Source organism: Oryx dammah, unplaced genomic scaffold (genome assembly GCF_014754425.2).
Source record: "Oryx dammah isolate SB20612 unplaced genomic scaffold, SCBI_Odam_1.1 HiC_scaffold_28, whole genome shotgun sequence".
Classification (NCBI taxonomy): Eukaryota; Metazoa; Chordata; class Mammalia; order Artiodactyla; family Bovidae; genus Oryx; species Oryx dammah.
Genome location: NW_024070212.1, coordinates 57,614,960 through 57,639,185, shown reverse-complemented (window position 1 = coordinate 57,639,185; position 24,226 = coordinate 57,614,960). Strand labels below are relative to the sequence as shown.

Here is a 24,226-nt window from a genome sequence, read left to right as displayed (position 1 = left end):
TGTCTATCTAATAAATAATTTAATTCAGTATAGGAGAGAAGGAAAAAAAGTTCAACTTCATTACCATCTGAAGTGATTACCCATAAATGCAGCTTATGAGTCAAGAGTCTCTCCTGAACAAGCCATGTTCTTTGAATTTCCACAACAGTTTAAAGTACTTCAAAGACCTTATCAACCTTACAGACATAAAAGTTCATTTTTCAGGTAAAGACAGGCTTGTTGTAAAAACAGTTTGATTAACCAAGAGAATCCTAAGGCAATGGCACCCCACTCCAGTACTCTTGCCTGGAAAATCCCATGGATGGAGGAGCCTGGTGGGCTGCAGTCCATGGGGTCACTGAGAGTTGGACACGACTCAGTGACTTCACTTTCACTTTTCACTTTCATGCACTGGAGAAGGAAATGGCAACCCACTCCAGTGTTCTTGCCTGGAGAATCCCAGGGACGGGGGAGCCTGGTGGGCTGCCGTCTATGGGGTTGCACAGAGTCGGACACGACTGAAGCGACTTAGCAGCAGTAGCAGCAGCAGCAGAAAGCACAACCAAGAAATCTATCAAACCCACAGTTCACTAGGTACTCTTTCCTACTGAGGCCCATTGTGACCTTGGGATCCTTTTCAGTAATTCACTGTTGTGCACCCAAAACCTGTTGATGGGATTTAATATGTAAGATAAAGCAAATTTTCCATTCCTGGCAGGGGTGGGGAGGGATCATAAAGCAAAAGGATGCAATAAATGAAAGATTAGTATTCTATTTTCATTTGGTTATCCACTGTCTTTTTTTAGTTGGATTGCCATTATTTTGTTCATTAGCTAATTAATAATAGGTAAATAATTTGAAAACCCCAGAGACTATGTTAGGAGTTAACTATGTGAAATGTGATTTGGTTAAGATCAACTGCAAATTCTAAGCATACCTAAAGAAGCTAATGAAGCCTTTGATAGAAAACATTTACTCAAGTTACTTCAAGCAATGAAGAGATAATTGTAAAGATCAACATAGAGTAGTGGAGTAGTGGACACAGTTATCCCATAGAAATTAAAAAAAAAAAAAAAAACGGACTGTTACATTAATAGGCCAAACGGAGCAGATACAAGTTAGGGACCTCAAGGCAAAAAAATTTTGACTCTTCTCTAGAGCTTAGCTATAAGCATGAATCACCTATGTGTCTCTTCATTGGCATCTCACTACCAGTTCAATTAGTCATTGTCTCTAGACTTGATCTCTTTTTCTATTGTGCTTTACAAATAATTACAGCTTTCTCATAACATAGGCTTGCCTCATGAATATGATACTACTTCAGGACTTCCCTTTCTACATTCTTTTTGCTTCAGTATCTACTAACTGTATACTTGAATCTTGAGCTCTTCTCCCAGTTCTAATTCCTAAAGGGTTCATCGTTTCATATCAGGTCACTTTGTCTCCGGCAGCCAAGATTTGTCTTTAGTATTGATCCAGTCAGAAATGACAGAGGAAGTTGTAGCTCAACACATGACTTGTTTGCTGTTCCTTTAGAAGGGATATTATAGTAGGGCAGTTTACCTTAGGATAATATTAATAGTAAAGCAGGTCTTGATTGCTCTGTCTTGAGTTCAATTAATCAAAAATTAGTTCTGAATTAAAATATCAAATTTTTAATGCATCCACTAAAAATGAAAGTTCTAGTCTCCCAATTGGCATACTAGTTTAATACCCATGTGCTGTATTTATTATAGATTATTACCATTAATTCTTAACTGATAAATTGCCACATGTGCGTATGTGTATATATATATATATATTATATATATATATAGTTTAGTCACTAAGTTGTGTCCCAATCTTTTGCAATCCTATAGACTATAACCCGCCAGGCTCTTCTGTCCATCCGATTTCCCAGGCAAGAATACTGGAGTACTGGGTTGCCATTTCCTTCTTTAGGGGATCTTCCCAACCCAGAGACTGAACCTGTGTCTCCTGCATTGCAGGTAGATTCTTTATTGCTGAGCCACAGGGCAAGCCTCATACACCTATAAATGGTATGGACCTAACAGAAGCAGAAGATACTAAGAAAAGGTGGCAACAATACACAGAAGGACCATACAAAAAAGATCTTAATGACCCAGATAACCACGATGGTGTGATCACTCACCGAGAGCCAGACATCCTGGAATGTGATGTTAAGTGGACCTTAGGAAGCATCACTACAAAGTTAGTGGAGGTGATGGAATTCCAGCCAAGTTATTTCAAATCCTGAAAGATGATACTGTGAAACTGCTGCACTGAATATGCCAGCAAATTTGGAAAATTCAACAGTGGCCACAGGACTGGAAATGGTCAGTTTTCATTCCAATCTCAAAGAAAGGCAATGCCAAAGAATGTTCAAACTACCACACAGTTGCACTCATCTCACACACTAGCAAAGTAATGCTCAAAATGCTAAATGCTCCAAGCTAATCTTCAACAGTATGTGAACTGTGACATTCCAGATGTTCAAGCTGGTTTTGGAAAAGGCAGAGGAACCAGAGATCAAATTGCCAACATCTTTTGGATCATTGAAAAAGCAAGAGAGTTCCAGAAAAACATCTACTTATGCTTTATTGACTACACCAAAGCCTTTGACTGTGTGGGTCACAACAAAGTGTGGAAAATTCTTAAAGAGATGACAATACCAGACCACCTTACCTGCCTCCTGAGAAATTTGTATGCAGGTCAAGAAGCAACAGTTAGAACCATACATGGAACAACAGACTGGTTCCAAATTGGGAAAGGAATACGTCAAGGCTGTATATTGCTACCCTGCTTATTTAACTTTTATGCAGAGTGAAAGTAAAAGTTGCTCAGTTGTGTCCTACTCTTTGTGACCCCAAGAACTATGCAGTTCATGGAGTTCTCCAGGCCAAAATACTGGAATGGGTAGCCTTTTCCTTCTCCAGGGGATCTTCCCAACCCAGGGATCACACACCCAGGTCTCCCGCACTACAGGCGGATTCTTTACTAGCTGAGCCACAAGGGAAGCCCCTATATGCAGAGTACATCATTCGAAGTGCTGGGCTTGATGAAACAAAAGCTGGAATCAAGATTGCCCAGAGAAATATTAATAACCTCAGATATGCAAGTGTCACCACCCTTATGGCAGAAAGTGAAGAGGAACTAAATAGCCTGTTGATGAAAGTGAAAGAGGAGAGTGAAAAATCTGGCTTAGGAAAAAAAAAAAAAAAAACTGAGATCCTGGCATTCAGTCCCATCACTTCATGGCAAATAAATGGGGAAACCATGGAAACAGTGTGAGACTTTATTTTGGGCGGCTCCAAAATCATTGCAGATAGTGACTGCAGCCATGAAATTAAAAGACACTTGCTCCTTGGAAGAAAAGCTATGAGAAACCTAGAGAGCATATTAAAAAGCAGAGACATTACTTTGCCAATAAAGGTCCATATAGTCAAAGCTTTGTTTTTTCCAGCAGTCATGTATGGATGTGAGAGTTGGACTGTGAAGAAAGCTGAGGACCAAAGAATTGATGCTTTTGAACTTTGGTGTTAGAGAAGACTTTTCAGAGTCCCTTGGACTGAAAGGAGATCAAACCAGTCAATCCTCAAGGAAATCAGTCCTAACATTCATTGGAAGGACTGATGCTAAAGCTGAAGCTCCAGTACTTTGGCCACCTGACGCAAAGAACTGACTCATTAGAAAAGACCCTGACACTGGGAAAGACTGAAGGCAGGAGAAGGGGATGACAGAGGATGAGATGGTTACATGTCATCACCGACTCGATGGACATGAGTTTGAGAAAGCTCTGGGAGTTGGTGTTGGACATGAAAGCCTAGTGTGCTGCAGTCCATGGGGTTGCAAAGAGTCAGACACGACTAGGCGACTGAACAGCTGCTGCTACTGCTGCTAAGTTGCATCAGTCGTGTCTGACTCTGTGACCTCATAGATGGCAGCCCACCAGGCTCTGCTGTCCCTGGGATTCTCCAGGCAAAACATTGGAGTGGGTTGCCATTTCCTTCCAATGCGTGAAAGTGAAATCTCTCAGTCATGTCCGACTCTTCACGGCAGCTATTTTTATAGTTTTAGTCCTTCTACTTCCAAAAGTGTATTTCTACTTTATGTAAAAAGCTATATATATTTAACCTTAATTTTTGACCGAGAGAAATGAATTATTTAGTAAAAAGAGTTCTAGTCACAAGTCTACTATATTAATAATTTACCACTTTGTTGTATGGGGTATATGATTTTCTTTGCATTTACCAGCCCTACTTATCAGTAGTATGTCATTTTAAATTATTATTATAAGATTGCATACTTATCTAAGTTTTCATTTTGACTCTATTTTAAAGCCTTTTTTTTTTCTATTTACTTTTTGAATGAATCAAAGACCAGAAATGAGTGGAATGCTATAACTTAAGCAAGCCAAACCAAAAATCTGTTATAACCTTTATTAAATATTAAATGAAGAAAAAATTTTAAAAAACTCTACAAAATTTCAACTGATAATTACCCTATTCAGACATTGGTGAATATGTCCCTCAATCCAAGTCGACCTTCTTCATCAGAGGTAAGAGAATCTTTTTGTACTAAAATATAAGAAATACCTACCTACCATTCGTTTTTAAAAGTTTTGATAAAGCAAAAATATGGATTATATAAAGTATTGTATACTAACTCCACTGTGAACCCAATTTTCTGTATCCCATTTTCTGATTACAGATCTTGTATCTCTAAGGACCCCAATTATACTGGTACCTCCAGTGCATTGACCCTATAATCTTTTTTTGTTTGTTTCTCTTCTCAGGATACCCTCTCTGGCTGTCTTAAATATCATGGAGCATTCTTGATCATTCTTGCACATAATTTTGACTTGTTACCCCCTCTCATTCCATTGATAAAACAAAAACCCTGGTTAATCTTCATCTGTTCCTCATGTATACCTACACTGGCACATGGCTGGAGAAAAATATACCAGCATAAGGACTATTCTCACTTTAATGAGCATGAATCTCAAGTGGAACTTTTTGCTAGGAGGCAACAAGACTACCTCCTACTTATTCTCTGTTCCACTATTTTAGACAACTATTTCATACCTCCTCAAACCCCAGTACATTCTTCCCATTTTTTTATTTAAATTAACTCCAAACAAGTTTTCACTCCTCTACTCCACCAAAACCGACTGCCCTGTTCGCCTTTACATTACTAAAGCTATTGTTTAATTCTTATCTCACATACGCTTGATCTGTATGTGCACAATAGTTGACACCATTGATCACTCTCTTCCTTGACATAATTCCTTGTTATTCATTCTCAGTCTTCTTTTAAAAAATATTTATATATTTGGCTGCATCGAGTCTTAGTTGCAGCACATGGGATCTGTACTTTAGGCATGCAGGATCTTCAGTTGCAGCATATGGAATCTGTTTCCGTGACTAGAGATCGAACCTGGGCCCCCTGCACTGGTAGAATGGAGTCTTAGTACTAGACTACCAAGGAAGTCCCTGTTCTGTCTTCTTCTCTTTTAGGTGTTTTTCTTCTTCCTGATCTCTTGATACTGGGGAATTTCAGGGGTTAGCTCTTTGTTCTCCTCTCTGTTTGCACTCTTCTCTGTTTGCACTCATTGTGATCTTTATCCAATCTAGTAGTTTTAAATACATTATGCTACGTATTCACAAATTTATATCCCTATCCCAACCCTCTTTCCCAAATTCCAGACTGATGTTGTCAGCTGCCTACTTGAAATCTCCACTTGGATGACCAATAGACAACAGAAACTCAATATGTTTGAAACAACTATACTTCTCCCTGCAACCCAAACCTGTGCTAACCATGACCTTACTCATTTCAGTTTATGGCAAATCCATCCTTTTAATATCTGAGGCCAAACACCTTGGAGTCATACTTAATGCCTTACCAAACTTCAATTCTTGGACACTCAGTTCAGTTCAGTCAGTCATGTCTGACTCTTTGCGACTCCATGGACTGCAGCATGCCAGGCCTCCCTGTCCATCACCGACTCCTGGAGTTTACTCAAACTCATGTCCATTGTCAGTGATGCCATCCAACCATCTCATCCTCTGTCACCCCCTTCTCCTCCTGCCTTCAATCTTTCCCAGCATCAGAGTCTTTTCAAATGAGTCAGCTCTTCACATCAGGTGGCCAAAATATTGGAGTTTCATCTTCAACATCAGTCCTTCCAATGAATATTCAGGACTGATTTCCTTAGGATGGACTGGTTGGATCTCCTTGCAGTCCAAAGGACTCTGAAGAGTCTTCTCCAACACTGAAGTTCAGCTTTGATTAGACAGACCCTTGTTGGTAAAGTAATGTCTCTGCTTTTTAATATGCTGTCTAGTTTGGTTGTAGCTTTTCTTCCAAGGAGCAAGTGTCTTAATTTCATGGCTGCTGTCACCATCTGCAGTGATTTTGGAGCCCCCCAAAATAAAGTCTCTCACTGTTTCCATTGTTTCCCCATCTATTTGCCATGAAGTGATGGGACCAGATGCCATGATCTTTGTTTTCTGAATGTTGAGTTTTAAACCAACTTTTTCACTCTCCTCTTTCACTTTCATCAAGAGGCTCTTTAGTTCTTCGCTTTCTGCCATAGAGTGGTATCATCTGTATATCTGAGGTTATTGATATTTCTCCCAGTTTGTGATTTCAGCTTGTGCTTCATCAAGCCCAGCATTTCTCATGATGTACTCTGCATATAAGTTAAATAAGCAGGGTGACAATATACAGCCTCGACTGTACACCTTTCCTGATTTAGAACCAGTCTGTTGTTCTATGTTCAGTTCTAACTGTTGCTTCTTGACCTGCATACAGATTTCTCGAGAGGGAGGTTAGGTGTTCTGATATTCCCATCTCTTTCAGAATTTTCCAGTTTATTGTGATCCACACAAAGGCTTTGGCATAGTCAATAAAGCAGAAATAGATGTTTTTCTGGAATTCTCTTACTTTTTCGATGATCCAGCGGATGTTGGCAATTTGATCTCTGGTTCCTCTGCCTTTTCTAAATCCAGCTTGAACATCTGGAAGTTCACAGTTCACGTACTGTTGAAGCCTGGCTTGGAGAACTTTGAGCATTACTTTGCTAGCGTGGGAGATGAATTTAATCTGAAAGAAAATAGCTGAATCACTTTGCTGTATACCTGAAACTAACACAAAATTATAAATCAACTGTACTTCAATTAAAATAAAAAAGATATGACAACCAAATGCATATGTTATCCTTGATTGGATTCTAGATTGAAAGAACATTCTAAGGACAGTTGGACAATAGGGGAAATTTGAATATGGACTAGATATCAGTTGACATTAAGGAATTGTTAGTTTTCTTAGATGTGTATTTGAATTATTCCATTTAAAACTGAAAATTACTCCCTCTTTTATCCCCCCCCCTTCTTTTTTGCCCTGCTCTACTAATTCTTTTTGACCAGGGATGTTCACTTTCTAATTTTCTATATCACTTACCAGTGTTTTATATTTAATGTTTATTGTCTGTGTCCCTCACAAGGCTGAGACTAGTCTGAGGCAAAGGAGTCAGTTGTCTTTGGTGCAAAACTTAAAGAGGCATGGAAAAGAATAAGTAATTAAAGTAAATAATAAAAGATTTCTAAAATGAAAAGTTAATGGAAAAACCAATGATGAACAGGATATCAACATTTTAAATAGAAACAGGATCCAATAATGTTATGCCTAGCCATTTTGGAGCCAGAGGCAAAAGGCAAAATATATATCCCTCTGTATATCTTTTAATGTATTTTTACTTTATGTATTTATTTATTTATTGTAGAAGAGTTATTTTTATTTTCATTTATTTAAAAAAATTTTTAATCATAGTTGATTTACAATATAGTGTAAGTTTAAGATGGGCTTCCCAGGTGGCTCAGTGTTGAAGAATCTGCCTGACAGTGCAGGAGATGCATGTTTGATCCCTGGGTCAGGAAGAAACCCTGGAGTAGGAAATGGCAAATCACTCCAGTATTCTTGCCTGAGAAATTGTGTGGACAGAGAAACCTGACAGGCCACACAGTCCATGGGGTCCCAAAGAGTTGGACATGACTGAGCAACTGAGCACCCCACAGGTAAGTTTCAGGTATGAAAGTGAAAGTCACTCAGCCGTGTCCAACTCTTTTCAACCCCACGTACTATACAGTCCATGGAATTCTCCAGGCCAGAATACTGGAGTGGTTAGCCATTCCTCTCTCCAGGGGATCTTCTGAACCCAGGGATGGAACCTAGGTCTCTCGCATTGCAGGCAGATTCTTTACCCTCTGAGTCATCAGGGAAGCCACAGCACAGCAATTCAGTTATACATGTGTGTATATATATATTCTTTTCCAGATTCTTTTCCCTTAGAAGTTATTACATAATATTCAGTATAGTTTCCTGTGCTATTTAATGTATTTTTAAATAGTTAATAGTTTTAATGAGAATATTATTGATGAGTTTACTTCCATTAAAGCCAGGAAAGTAAAATTACAATAAAGTTGAGTTTTGATATAAATAGAATGTTTAACCTTAAAGTGATGTCCTGAGTTTTAATACAGGCTTGCAAAATTTTCAATATTTTTTCAAATATGTTGTTCTGGAAAAAGTTAGCCATTAAGAAATGTATTTTTTTAAAAAGCGTGTATATAGCAGTTCACTTTTTTTTTCTATTCAGGCTATAATAGGACCATTCTATCTTTAAATTTATGATATTTTGTTCATCATGAATTTTTTGCATTGAATAGATCTTTAAATATTATTTACCTCGATTATTGAGGCTTTGGTGCCACTTTAAATTTCGTACCTGAGGTGAGTGCTTCACTTTCCTCACCCTTGTCCTGATACCTCATTAGAATATCAGCTGCATGCAGGCAAGGACCTTTGTTTTCTTCACTACATACTCATAGTGCCTAGAACAGTACTTCCACATAGTAGGTATGTTTCTTGAATGAATGAATAAATTAAAATTCTCCATAAATTAATTTACTTTACAAAATGTTTCAAAGGCCAGGAAATGTTTTATTATTATAATTACTTCTTCTTTATGTTGCCTCCTCATTCAATTATGGAAAGTATATACAAATACTTTGAATTATAATTCATGAATTGTATAAAAATATTGAAGTAATTACTTGGTTTATGAAAATGGAGTAAAATGTTTAGTTCAAGAAATATTTTTCTACTATAAAATATTGATATATTCATATAAATAAGGCCATATTTACTTCAAATTTCTGAAAGTTTTATAAATATTTATTAGTATAGCTTTAATATTTACTATTGTAGTATTAGTACATAATATAGCTTTTAGCTGTTAATAGGATGGTATAACCAGAGAGTAATCTTTTATTTATTTATTTTTTTAAAAAATTTATTTATTTATTTTACTTTACAATATTATATTGGTTTTGCCATACATTGACTTGAATTCGCCATGAGTATACATGTGTTCCCCATCCTGAATCCCCCTCCCACCTCCCTCCCCATCCCATCCCTCTGGGTCATCCCAGTGTACCAGCCCCAAGCACCCTGTATCATGCATCAAACCTGGACGGGTGATTCATTTCACATATGATATTTTACATGTTTCAATGCCATTCTCCCATATCATCCTGCCCTCGCCCTCTCCCACAGAGTCCAAAAGACTGTTCTATACATCTATGTCTCTTTTGCTGTCTTGCATACAAGGTTATTGTTACCTTCTTTCTAAATTCCATATATATGTGTTAGTATACTCTATTGGTGTTTTTCTTTCTGGCTTACTTCACTCTGTATAATAGGCTCAGTTTCATCCACCTCATTTAGAACTGATTCAAATGTATTATTTTTAATGGCTGAGTAATACTCCATTGTGTATATGTACCACAGCTTTCTTATCCATCCATCTGCTGATGGACATCTAGGTTGCTTCCATGTCCTGGCTATTGTAAACAGTGCTGCGATGAACATTGGGGTATATGTGTCTCTTTCGATTCTGGTTTCTTCAGTGCGTATAGATTGCTGGGTCATATGACAGTTCTATTTCCAGTTTTTTAAGGAATCTCCACACTGTTCTCCATAGTGGCTGTACTAGTTTGCATTGCCACCAACAGTGTAAGAGGGTTCCCTTTTCTCCATACCCTCTCCATCATTTATTGCTTGTAGACTTTTGGATAGCAGCCATTCTGACTGGCATGAAATGGTACCTCATTGTGGTTTTGATTTGCATTTCTCTGATAATGAGTGATGTTGAGCATCTTTTCATATGTTTGTTCGCCATCTATATGTCATCTTTGAAGAAATGTCTGTTTAGTTCTTTGGCCCACTTTTTGATTGGGTCTTTTATTTTTCTGGAATTGAGCTGCAGGAGTTGCTTGTATATTTTTGAGATTAATTCTTTGTCTGTTGCTTCATTTGCTGAGAGTAATCTTTAAATGCCCTGAAATTCAAAATACAGCATATAAGAAACTTCACTGTTCAATCTATGCAGACATCTTAAACTGTTAGTTAATATTCTGACATCAAAATATACAGATAATCTGCTTGGTCTATCGGAGAAGGCAATGGCACCCCACTCCAGTACTCTTGCCTGGAAAATCCCATGGACGGAGGAGCCTGGTAGGCTGCAGTCCATGGGGTCACTGAGGGTCAGATACGACCGAGCGACTTCACTTTCACTTTTTGTTTTCATGCATTGGAGAAGGAAATGGCAACCCACTCCAGTGGTCTTGCCTAGAGAATCCCAGGGACGTGGGAGCCTGGTGGGCTGCCGTCTATGGGGTCACACAGAGTCGGTCACAACTGAAGCAACTTAGCAGCAGCAGCAGTATGCTTGGTCTATAAAAACAATTTGAGCAAATTACTCATTCAAGAGCCATTTTCATTTCCTATAAGAATTACTAATATTAATGTGAGGTCGTATTTACTTCAAATTTAAAAAACATTTTTTCAGATACATTATACTGTAATGTATAATCATTTAAATGCTTTGACTTTTAATATGGATGAGTATCAAACTTTCATTGAAGTAAAAGTCTTTATTTGCTATAACTGTTTTGTAGAAATCTAAATATTCTTCTCAGTGGATGAATTCTAATTGAGGTCATAAAACAATAGAAAAGATGATAGTACATATAAGCACAGACAACATATAAACACAATCAATCTAAGCTTACAGACCTGCCCTATGTGGAAACAACCATTCCTTTTCCATCACTAGTCAGGAATAGGTTCTTCCTCAAATTCTGGTAAACAAAAATATTCCCCAAACCCCTGTATTCAGACTTCAGCAGGTTAGAACTAGCAATCATCACAGCTGTGTTAGGGAGACTATATATATATAGAATAAGGACTATATGGATTCCATAAAATCACACAAATTAAACTGTGTAGGTAGAGGTCAGGGAAAGGGGCATTGGTTGGTAATAGGAAATCTGATCTTGGCAATCTAGTGTCCTTATTGCAAGCCACAAATGTTTGTGTGTCATATATATGTTAAGGAAATCTAGCACCACATCTAGGACATTGTTTCCAAGGGAAAATGTGCTCCAGTGCCTAGTAGCCAACTTGGCGTATTTCAGGCTCTTCGTTTTGTTTTTTTGTATGTGTTTGTTCAGAAGGATACATATATACCTTGTTTATTTCAATGATGTTTATTAAACTCAAATTCTGAAGGACATTAATTGATTTTTCTCACTTAAAAATGATTTTAACTGACTTTATTCTTAATTTATTCAGTTGGTGGAACTTCATGTTTTTTATGTCCCTGAAGGATCATGGAATTATAAGTTAAATACCATTTCAATAGAAGTTGTTAACAAATTCATTTCAGCTGGATTTATAAGGCAAGTATTTTGTAGTCACATTACAATGTGTCTGAAAAAGCAATCTTTTTTTTTCTGCAGATAAAAATGCTTTGTGGAAATTCAGAAATTGTAAGCGAAAAATAACTTGTTCATGTGATGGATCCAGTCCCTGTCTGAATGAATACTATCAATAAATAGTACTATGTAACTGTTAAAAAGTGCCATAGGAACAGATGTCACTTAGCCATAGCACTGCCACCTAGAAAACAGAGTATAACTAACCTGTGTAGTAACCAGGCTATACACAAAGAGAATTAAGAACGTATTTACCTGAAATTAGAAACCTACTGAAGAGCTGTGAATAGTGGTTAAACCAGTATACCTACAATGACTTTTTCACTGAACTATTTAAAAATAGAAACACAATATATATATACATATAACATATATATGGGCTTCCCAGGTGGCGCTAGTGGTAAAGAACTCGCCTGCCAATGCAGGAGACATGAGGCACACGGATTTGATTCCTCAGTTGGGAAGATCCCCTGGAGGAAAGCAGGGCAACCCACTCCAGTATTCATGCCTGGAGAATCACATGGACGGAAGAGCCTGATGGGCCGTTGTCAATGGGGATGTAAAGAGCTGGATATGACTGAAGCGACTGAGCACGCACATAACATATATATTATTTCACCTTCACAGAAACACACATGATACTATGTGTTCTAATTGCCTGTTGTTATTTCTCTCGAGGACACCTCAGTCTTCCTAATCTTCCCCATCATTTTTTTCAAGCACATGAACTTCCTTTGTGTTCTGGAACACATTAGACATAGCCCTACCTCAGAACTCTTGTACTTGCTGTTTCTTTTGTCTAAAATGCTCTTTGAGCCTTTACATATGCTATCTCATCTCCTTCATTCATGTCTTTTCTCCAATATTACTTTTTTGCTTATATTTTCTCTCATCAGAATACTCATCCTTGCCTGCTTTATGTTTCTCTATAGTACTGGGCTTCCCTGGTAGCTCAGCGGTAAAGAATCTGCCTGCCAATGCAGGAGACGTGGGTTTGATCCCTGCATTGGAAAGATTCCCTGGAGAAATAAATGGCAACCCACTCTAGTGTTCTTGCCTGGAGAATCCCATGGACAGAGGAGCCTAGCAGACTATAGTCCATGCTGTCACAAAGAATCAGATAGGACTGAGCGACTAAACAGCAACAAATAGTACTTAGCAGTGTCTTACGAATTAAATTTTTTCTTACTTACTTTGTTAATTTTTCACTTCCACCATTAGATTGTAAGGTCTATAAGGGCAAAAATAGTTGTTTTGTTGATTGCCTTATTCTCAACCCTACAACAATATCTGACACAAAGAGGAGCTCAATATATATTTGTTAATTGAGTTAATTATGTAATATTCCCCTAAAAGTCTAGAAAAATAAGGACTCAGAACAAGAGCTTTAAATTTTAGATGTTGAGGAATGAAGTGTTCCCAATAAGCAAAGATGTATAGTCTGATGACATTTGATCATCAAAGAAAGTCTTAAGCACTAGCTAACAGTGTCAAACTTCCAAAATAAATATCTGTGGCTAAATCCTTCTTTAAGATACATATAATATTATATAAATATCATTGCATGGTTTTATTTTAATAAAAAAAACTGAAGGTAGATGAGAAAAGTGAAATTGAAGGTAGATGAGAAAAGAAGTCTTTTTTAGTACAAAAAGGACTTTTATAAACTGTTCAGTTCAGTCGCTCAGTCGTGTCCGACTCTTTGCGACCCCATGAATCGCAGCACGCCAGGCCTCCCTGTCCATCACCATCTCCCGAGTTCACTCAGACTCACATCCATCGAGTCTGTGATGCCATCCAGCCATCTCATCCTCAGTCGTCCCCTTCTTCTCCTGCCCCCAATCCCTCCCAGCATCAGAGTTTTTTCCAATGAGTCAACTCTTCTCATGAGGTGGCCCAAGTACTGGAGTTTCAGCTTTAGCATCTTTCCTTCCAAAGAAATCCCAGGGTTACATTTGGATAATTAAAATTTTTAATGATTTTATTGATTAAGTGACTTTTAACCATTTTGTAAAAAAAATATTTACAGCCTTCAAGCCTACAAAGTTCCAAGCAATGTAGAAACACAATATATTAAGCTATATGCTACTGCTAAGTCACTTCAGTCGTGTCCGACTCTGTGCGACCCCATAGACGGCAGCCCACCAGGCTCCCCGATCCCTGGGATTCTCCAGGCAAGAACACTGGAGTGGGTTGCCATTTCCTTCTCCAATGCATGAAAGTGAAAAGTGAAAGTGAAGTCTCTCAGTCGTGCCCGACTCTTAGCGACCCCATGGACTGCAGCCTACCAGGCTCCTCCATCCATTGGATTTTCCAGGCAAGAGTACTGGAGTGGGGTGCCATTGCCTTCTCGGATTAAGCTATATATGATCTATTAAATTGGGCCTCCTTAGGGGCTCAATGGTAAAGAATCCTCCTACTATTGCAGGAAACATGGGTTTGATCCCTGGTCTAGGAAGATCCCATATGCCGCAGAGCAACTAAGCCTGTGCTCTAGTGGCTGGGAACTGCAACTACTGAAGCCAGGGCACCCTAGAACCCATGCCCCTTAACAAGAGAAGCCACCACAACAAAAAGCCCAAGCACCACAACTACAGAGTAGCTCCTACTCATCACAGCTAGAAAAAAGCCCTGTATAGCAACAAAGACCCCAATAAGCAAAGATGTATAGTCTGATGACATTTGATCATCAAAGAAAGTCTTAAGCACTAGCTAACACTGTCAAACTTCCAAAATAAATATCTGTGGCTAAATCCTTCTTTAAGATACATATAATATTATATAAATATCATTGCATGGTTTTATTTTAATAAAAAAACTGAAGGTAGATGAGAAAAGTGAAATTGAAGGTAGATGAGAAAAGAAAAGAAGTCTTTTATAGTACAGAAAGGACTTTTATAAACTGTACATTTGGATAATTTAAAATTTTAATGATTTTATTGATTAAGTGACTTTTAACCATTTTGTAAAAAAAATTTACAGCCTTCAAGCCTACAAAGTTCCAAGCAATGTAGAAACACAATATATTAAGTAATATGTGATCTATTAAATTAGTATTTAGACTTGAGATAAAAGTCTAAAGCTATTGAATCTTTATTATAGCTGAAACCTATTTTATTTTACATTATAAGGCAATGTCATGATATTTCAGAGTATCTCCTCACCTAACTTTACAAGACCTGAGGGAGTGTCTCAGTGAGTTCCTTGGTGAAGAAGCTGTTGCAGAGAAATTTTTATTTCTCAAATGCATTGGAAATAATCTAGCTGTAGTAAGTTTTATTAATTTTTCCTTTTGATTAAAGAAAAGCATACCTTAACAAATTTTCTTTCTTAAATGCTTATCAACTCAACTCCTTAATATACTATGCAATATGTAATTTCAATCATAACAAAATGGAAATATCATTTAGCACACAGGTCATCAAGAAAAGATGGACCTTTCTGGTACATTATTGTGCACTAAAATATAGGGGGGTGGGCGTTGGTGTGTAAATTTCCCTGGGGAGAAAAGAAAGACAAATTTTAAATGTGATAATATATTTTAAAATTTAATAGCATTAGAAGCTTTATAAATGAGCATTTGTGGGGGAAAAAAATGGATTCTCATTTGTTAGGCCACAACTAGCCTTGTTTGATGTGGAATGACTCCAATATACTGTATTTGATGGGGCAGGAATCAGCTATTCTCAATTGAACACTCCTATTTGTAGCTTCAGTGGCAGGATTTTCTAAATAGAGAGTTTCCCTAACTGAAATCTCAGTCCAGCAAACCATTAGATCTCAAAGTTCCTGGTTTCTTTTATTTATATAAGGTTTATTTCTCTAATCAAGATTTTCCCTATTTAAACTCTAAGTAGGCAAGAATCCCTTAGAAGAAATGGAGTAGGCCTCACAGTCAACAAGAGAGTCAGAAATGCAGTACTTGGGTGCAGTCTCAAAAACAAAAGAATGATCTCTTTTCGTTTTCAAGGAACACCAATATCACAGCAATCCAAGTCTATGCCCCAGCCACTAATGCTGAAGGAGCTGAAGTTAGATGGTTCTGTGATGACCTAAAAACCTTATTGAGGTAACACCCCCCAAAAGATGTCTTTTTCATCATAGGCAACTGGAGTGAAAAAGTAGGAAGTCAAGAGGTACGTAGAGTAACAGGCAAGTTTGGCTTTGGAGTACAAAATGAAGCAGAGCAAAGGCTGACAGAGTTTTGCCAAGAGAACGCACAAGTTATAGCGAACACCCTCTTCCAGCAACACATGAGACGATACTACACATCGATATCCCTAGACAGTCAATACCGAAATCAGATTGATTATGTTCTTTGCAGCCAAAGATGGAGAAGCTCTATATAGTCAGCAAAAACAAGACTGGGAGCTGACTATGGTTCAGATCATGAACTCCTTATTACCAAATTCAGACTAAAATTGAAGAAAGTAGGGAAAACCACTAGAACATTCAGGTATGACCTAAATCAAATCCCTTAGATTATACAATGGAAGTGACAAATGGATTAAAGGGATTAGATCTGAGAGAGTGCCTGAAGAACTATGGACAGAGGTTCGTAATATTGTAAGAAGGTGGTGATCAAAACCATCCCCAAGAAAAAGAAATACAAAAAGGTAAGTGTTGTCTGAGGAGGCCTTAAAAATAGCTGAGAAAAGAAGAGAAGGGAAAGCAAAAGATAAAAGGAAAGATATACCCATCTGAATTCAGAGTTCCAAACAATAGCAAGGATAAGATAAGATAATAAAGCCCTCGTAAGTGATCAATGTAAAAAAATAGAGGAAAACAATAGGATGGGAAAGACTAGAGCTCTCTTCAAGAAAATTAGAGATACTAAGCGAATATTTCATGCAAAAATGGGCACAATAAAGGACAGAAATTTTATGGACCTAACAGAAGCAGAAGATATTAAAAAGAGGTGGCAAGATTACACAAAATAACTATACAAAAAAAGATCTTAATGACACAGATAACCATGATGGTGTGATCACCAGCGCCAGACATCCTGGAATGTGAAGTCAAGTGGGCCTTAAGAAGAATTACTACGAACAAAGTTAATGGAGGTGATGGAATTTCAGCTGAGTTATTTCAAATCCTAAAAGATGATGCTGTGGAAGTGCTGCATTCAGTATACTGGCAAATTTGGAAAATTCAGCACTGGTCACATGACTGGAAAAGGTCAGTTTTCATTTCAATCCCAAAGAAAGGCCATGCCAAAGAATGTTAAAACTACCACATAGTTGCATTCATCTCACATATTAGCAAAGTAATGCTCAAAATGCTCCAAGCTAGGCTTCAACAGTACATGAACCAAGAACTTCCAGATGTTCAAGCTGGATTTAGGAAAGGCAGAGGAACCAGAGGTCAAATTGGCAACATACATTGAATAATAGAAAAAGCAAGAGAATTCCAGAAAAACATCTATTTCTGTTTCACTGACTACGCTAAAGCCTTTGACTGTGTGGATCACAACAAAGTGTGGAAAATTCTGAAAGAGATGGGAATACCAGACCACCTGACCTGCCTCTTGAGAAATCTGTGTGCAGATCAAGAAGCAACAGTTAGAACCAGACATGGAACAACAGACTCGTTCCAAGTTGGAAAAGGAGTATGTCAAGGCTCTATGTTGTCACCCTGCTTATTTAACTTATATGATAAGGACTTCATATGAAATGCAGGGCTGGATGAAGCACAAGTGGGAATCAAGTTTGCCCAGAGAAATAGCAATAATCTCAGATACACATATAACACCACCCTTATGGCAGAAAGCAAAGAGGAATTAAAGAGCCTCTGATGAAGGTGAAAGAGGAGAGTGAAAAAGCTGGCCTAAAACTCAGCATTCAAAAAACGAAGACCATGACATCCAGTCCATCACTTCATGTCAAGTAGATGGGGAAACAATAGAAACAGTGACGGAATTTATTTTCTTGGACTCCAGAATCATTGCAGATGGTGACTACAGCCTTGACATTAAAAGAAGTTTGCTCCTTGGAAGAAAAGTTATGACCAACCTAGACTGCATATTTAAAAGCAGAGACATTACTTTGCCAACAAAGGTCCGTCTAGTCAAAGCTATGGTTTTTCCAGTAGTCATGTATGGATGTGAGAGTTGGACTATAAAGAAAACTGAGCACCGAAGAATTGATGCTTTTGAACTGTGTTGTTGGAGAAGACTCTTGAGAGTCCCTTGGGCTGCAAGGAGATCAAACCAATCAATCCTAAAGGAAATCAGTCCTGAATATTCATTGGAAGGACTGATGATGCAGCTTAAGCTCTAATACTTTGGCCACCTGATGTGAAGAACTGACTCTTTAGAAAAGACTCTAATGCTGGGAAGAGATTGAAGGCAGTAGGAGAAGGGGATGACAGGATGAGATGGTTGGATGGATCACCAACGTGATGGACATGAGTTTGAACAAGCTCTGGGAGTTGGTGATGAACATGGAAGCCTGGTGTGCTGCAGTCCGTGGGGTCGCAAAGAGTTGGACAGGACTGAATCACTGAACTGAATTGAAACTGTAAAATGCAGTTTATTCCTATTCTACTCTAGTTTAAACATATCATTATTATGTATTTGCTTATGTGGTTATTTGTTTAACTCTGCCTAGACTGTAGCTCCCTGTGAGCAAAGACCTTATTTTATTCACTATTTTATTTATGAATGCCTAACAAGGCTTTTAGCACTTAGGCATTTAAATGTTTATTGAAAAAAAATAATGAGTGATAATGAAAAAAATAAACATCCCCCCCAAGGTAGTACTGTAGAGGAATTTGCTATTGGAATTCTTGGGCTTATCTACTAGATTTGAACATTTTGGCATAGAGTTCTGTTCCATACACAGAATATTAATTTACTGATCATAAGTTTGTTTCCCTTAATCTCGAAGAAAAAGAATTACTCCCATAAATTTTTGTTCTTTTTCATGATATGTAAAATTACTAAATATCAGCCACAGAATTCTGAATTGGAAATGATCTGACAGTAATTAAAATCAAATTCTAAACTGTTTCTAATAATTTATTATTTTCAACAAATAGTTATTGATGTTTTTCTCTATATAAAATGAGATTAAAAAAAGAATTGGACATAGATTTTTCCCTTAAAGAATATTCAGGATACAGGATGCTTGGGGCTGGTGCACTGGGATGACCCAGAGGGATGGTATGGGGAGGGTGGTGGGAGGGGCGTTCAGGAGTGGGAACACATGTACGCCCATGGTGAATTCATGTTGATGTATGGCAAAACCAATACAATATTGTAAAGTAAAAAAAAATAATAATAATAAAAAGAATATTCAGTGTAGTGGTGAAGACAAAATACACAAATAATTAAAACAGCATATTCTGTATATTTCAATGATCCAATGGACGTTGACAATTTGATCTCTGGTTCCTCTGCCTTTTCTAAATCCAGCTTGAACATCTGGAAGTTCACGGTTCACATAATATTGAGGCCTGGCTTGGAGAATTTTGAGCATTATTTTGCTAGTGTCTCAGATGAATGCAATTGTGAGGTAGTCTGAGCAACCTGTGGCATTGCCTTTCTTTGGGATTGGAATGAATCTGACCTTTCCCAGTCCTGTGGCCACTGCTGAGTTTTCCATATTTGCTGGCATATTGAGTGCAGCACTTTCACAGCATCATCTTTTAGGATTTGAAATAGCTCAACTGGAATTCCATCACCTCCACTAGCTTTGTTCATAGTGATGCTTCCTAAGGCCCACTTGACTTTGCATTCCAGGTTGTCTGGCTCTAGGTGAGTGATCACACCATTGTGATTATCTGGGCCATGAAGATCTTTTTTGTATAGTTCTTCTGTGTATTCCTGCCACCTCTTTCTAATATCCTCTGCTTCTGTTGGGTCCATACCATTTCTGTCCTTTATTGTGCTCATCTTTGCCTGAAATGTTCCCTTGGTGTCTCTAATTTTCTTGAAGAGATCTCTAGTCTTTCCCATTCTTTTGTTTTCCTCTATTTGCATTGATCACTGAGGAAGGCTTTCTTATCTCTCCTTGCTATTCTTTGGAACTCTGCATCCAGATGTGTATATCTTTTCTTTTCTTCTTTGCCTTAACTTTTCTTCTTTTCTCAGCTATTTGTAAGGCCTCCTCAGACAACCATTTTGCCTTTTTGCATTTCTTTTTCTTGGGGATGGTCTTCATCCCTGCCTCCTGTATAATGTCATGAACCTCCATCCGTAGTTCTTCAAGCTCTCTATCAGATCTAATCCCTTGAATCTATTTCTCACTTCACTATGTAATTATAAGGGATTTGATTTAGGTCATACTTGAATGGTCTAGTGGTTTTCCCTACTTTCTTCAATTTCAATCTGAATTTGGCAATAAGGAGTTCATGATCTGAGCCATAATCAGCTCCCGATCTTGTTTTTGCTGACTGTATAGAGAGCTTCTCCATCTTTGGTTGCAAAGAATATAATCAGTCTGATTTCAGTATTGACCATCTGGTGATGTCCATGTGTAAAGTCTTCTCTTGTGTTGTTGGAAGAGGGTGTTTGTTATGACCAGTGTGTTCTCTTGGCAAAACTCTAGAAACAAGAGAGTTCCAGAAAAACATCTACTTCTGTTTTATTGACTATGCCAAAGCCTTTGACTGTGTAGATCACAACAAAGTGTGGAAAATTCTTAAAGAGATGGGAATACCAGACCACCTGACTTGCCCCTTGAGAAATCCATATGCAGGTGGAAGCAACAGTTAGAACTGAACATGGAACAACTGACTGGTTCCAAATCGGGAAAGGAGTATGTCAAGGCTGTATATTGTCACCCTGCTTATTTAACTTATATGCAAACTACATCCGGAGAAGGCAATGGCACCCCACTCTAGTACTCTTGCCTGGAAAATCCCATGGACAGAGGAGCCTAGTAGGCTGCCATCTATGGGGTCGCACAGAGTCGGACACGACTGAAGCAACTTAGCAGCAGCAGCAGGAGCAGAGTACATCATGAGAAATGCTGGGCTAGATGCAGCACAAGCTGAAATCACAAGCTGGGAGAAATATCAATAACCTCAGATATACAGATGACACCACCCTTATGGCTGAAAGCAAAGAGGAACTAAAGAGCCTCTTGATGAAAGTGAAAGAGGAGAGTAAAAAAGTTGGCGTAAAACTCAATACTCAGAAAACTAAGATCATGGCATCTGGTCCCATCACTTCATGGCAAATAGATGGTGAAACAGTGAAAACAGTGACAGGCTTTATTTGAGGAGGTGGGGAGGGCTCCAAAATCACTGCAGATGGTGACTGCAGCCATGAAATTAAAGGACACTTGCTCCTTGGAAGAAAAGTTATGACCTACCTAGACAGCATATTAAAAAGCAGAGACGTTACTTTGCCAACAAAGGTCCATCTAGTCAAAGCTATGTTTTTCCAGTAGACATATATGGATGTGAGAGTTGTACCATAAAGAAAGCTGAGTGGCAAAGAATTGATGCTTCTGAACTGTGGTGTTGGAGAAGATTCTTGAGAGTCCCTTGGACTGCAAAGAGATCCAACCAGTCCATCCTAAAGGAAAAAAGAAAGAAAGAAAAAGAAAGTGAAGTCGCTCAGTTGTTTCCCACTCTTTGTGACCCCATGACTGTAGCCCACCAGGGTCCTCTGTCCATGGAATACTTTAGGCAAGAATACTGGAGTGGGTTGTCATTTCCTTATCCAGGGGATCTTCCTAACCTAGGGATCGAACATGGGCCTCTCCCACATTGCAGGCAGATATTTTAACATCTGAGCCACCATGAAAGCCCCAGATCAGTCCTGAATATTCATTAGAAGAACTGATACTGCAGCTGACACTCCAATACTTTGGTCACCTGATGCAAAGTGACTCATCTGAAAAGACCCTGAAGCTGGGAAAGATTGAAGGTGGGAGGAGAAGGGGACAACAGAGGATGAGATGGTTGGATGGCATCACCGACTCAATGAACATGAGTTTCAGTAAACTCTGGGAGTTGGTGATGGACAGGGAAGTCTGGCATGCTGCAGTCCATGGGGTCAAAAAGAGTCGGACACGACTGAGCGACTGAACTGTACTGAACTGATTCTCTATATTTAGAAGAAAAAGAGACTGCTTCCAGAAAGAGAAGAGGTGAAATGGAGAGCTTTAGGAAAGAGGTGATCATCAGTTTGGATTTTGACAGATAAATATTTGATCTTGCAAAAATGTTGGGTGGGAGAAGCTTTCTGAGTAGAGAAAGCAGAATGGGCATGGAAGCGGCTAAGCAGGCAACTACAGAAAAGTGACTGGTTCAGTTTTTACTGGAGCACTGATTGTGTGAAAGGGAATAGTAGACAATTGTAAACGTAGGTTGTTGAAGGTCTTGAATGCCAGATTAATGCACTTGGATTTTTTTTTTTTTTCTGAAACTTTGTAGTTTTTGAGCAGAAGATAACATGATGAGAGCCTTAAGAAACCAGAGACAGGAATTGTAACCAGGAGTCTTACAGAGGCTATGCAAAGATAAGAAGAGTCTCAGGAACAGGCTGGCTCTCAGATTTCATCTACTACTATTTTCTTCTTGGTTCTACATTTTAGCCACAAAAATCTTCCTGTGGTCCTCACATGAAGCCAAACTCACATCTATTTCATCATCTTTGTACCTGCCTGGAAATCACTTCCCCCAATTTTCAAATAGATTGCTTGTTTTTTTCATAATTCAGTTCTCAGTTCAATTACTGTCTTTATTTTTCTTTTAAAAAAAGGCCTTCCCTGACCACCTAATTTTCAGATATTCTTTCTCTGAATTACTCTCTATTACATCACTCCACTTTATTTTCATAAATCATATATCACTACCTTAAATCATGTTTATTTTAACATCTGCTCTCCAAGTAGAATATAAGCTACCTGAGAGCAGGGACTTCACATTGTTTACCATCCCCTATAGAACACTACCTGATACATAGTATGCCCTCCATAATTGTTGAATGAATAAACAAGTGACAAATTAACTCTGTGGGTCTAACATTTAGGAAGTAAAGTTTACAAAGTTGGATTCTGGAACTAGATTACCTGGTTTTGCATCCCAATTTGGAAATTTCCTATTTCTTAAATCTTAGGCAAGATACTTAACCTCTCTTTGCCTCATTCTCATCTGTGCCTCATACAGACAATATGTATGCCTGTCACGTGGAACTGTGAGGATTAACTGAGCTTTATATGTAAGTGTAAAGCATTTAGAATAGGCCCTGGCACGTAGTAAGTCCATGCAAGTGAGAGCCATAATTACTGTTGTTAAATAACATAGAGCTTCTATTATGTTTAGTACACTGAATAGAAGTAGGATATATTCTAACCTTTTCTAGAATCTAGCTTAGTTACCAGCTTTAGTACCAACTGTTTGATGTGATTTTTATATCACAGATATATGCCTTCTGCAAAACAGTGAGGTTAAAGAAAATGCTACAAAAGCTTTAATTATTTTTTCATTTGTTTGTAGGTGAAGACAAAGCAAGAATCAGAACTGAAACTCAAATCATTTGTTCCTCCATATGTGTGTAATTTGACATTTTAAATTTATACTAATTTTTTATCTTATTGCTTTTTAAACTATAAACTAATTTTTAAATTTCCTGTATGTTATAGGCTCTTCAACCAGAATTATATTTGCTTCCTATAATGGATCATTTAGGAAATATTTATTCAGCATCAGCAGCAGTTTCTTTAGATGAACAGCAGACTAACAATGGTGTTGCTGAGCCTGACAGAATAATACACAGACCACTTAGTATAACTCCATCAAAGGAAGAACCTGGAACAGATTCTAGTTTTTTAGAAAATGCTTTGAAAGAACTTCTTGACAAGAATCAGGAAGAAGGTGATTTCAACTGGAACGAAGTTGTTATAATACATTTTAATAGTCAAGTCTGGGCAAACTCTGGGCAAATCTAGCCTTACAAATACAGGCAATATAATAGGAAAGCTCCAATTCAATTTGGGAATTTTTAAAAATAGTTGTACGAGTTGGGAGAAAAAAGAAAAACTAATCTAAATACTATGCTAAAATAAAAATAAAATCAAAATACAACACAAAGTCTACCACCTTTTGTAATAGTTTCAGATAAAGTTAAGGCTAAAGGAGAAGGGAAGTGATTGTTACATAAAATCTTATTGTTTCAGAAGTATCTTATCCAGGCAAACAGTATCAGGCCAAAGCAAAATAACTTTAATATTGGGAGACATTTGTATTTCAAAGACTAAAAATTTTTGTATGATTACACATACCAACTTACTGGTAATTTAGTTCTCAAAAGTGGTAGGTTTTTAAAAAATCAAAATTAAACTTATAAACATATAAATTAAGCTGGTACTGCTTCTAAGTTGCTTCAGTCATGTCCGACTCTGTGCAACCCCGTAGACAGCAGCCCACCAGGCTTCCCTGTCCCTGGGATT

The 24,226-nt window shown here is 37.9% G+C and overlaps 1 protein-coding gene across 1 annotated transcript in view; it reads left to right on the top strand.

Annotated features, from left to right (window-relative positions):
* The first annotated feature begins 4,501 nt into the window (after positions 1 to 4,501).
* The window catches only part of SPATA1 (spermatogenesis associated 1), a 53,757-nt gene continuing 34,032 nt past the window's right edge, over positions 4,502 to 24,226 (top strand). Inside the window, 5 exon segments of the mRNA XM_040231922.1 lie at positions 4,502 to 4,537; positions 11,674 to 11,786; positions 14,974 to 15,091; positions 23,274 to 23,327; positions 23,420 to 23,651. Of these exon segments, the coding sequence (XP_040087856.1) occupies positions 4,502 to 4,537; positions 11,674 to 11,786; positions 14,974 to 15,091; positions 23,274 to 23,327; positions 23,420 to 23,651 (553 nt within the window).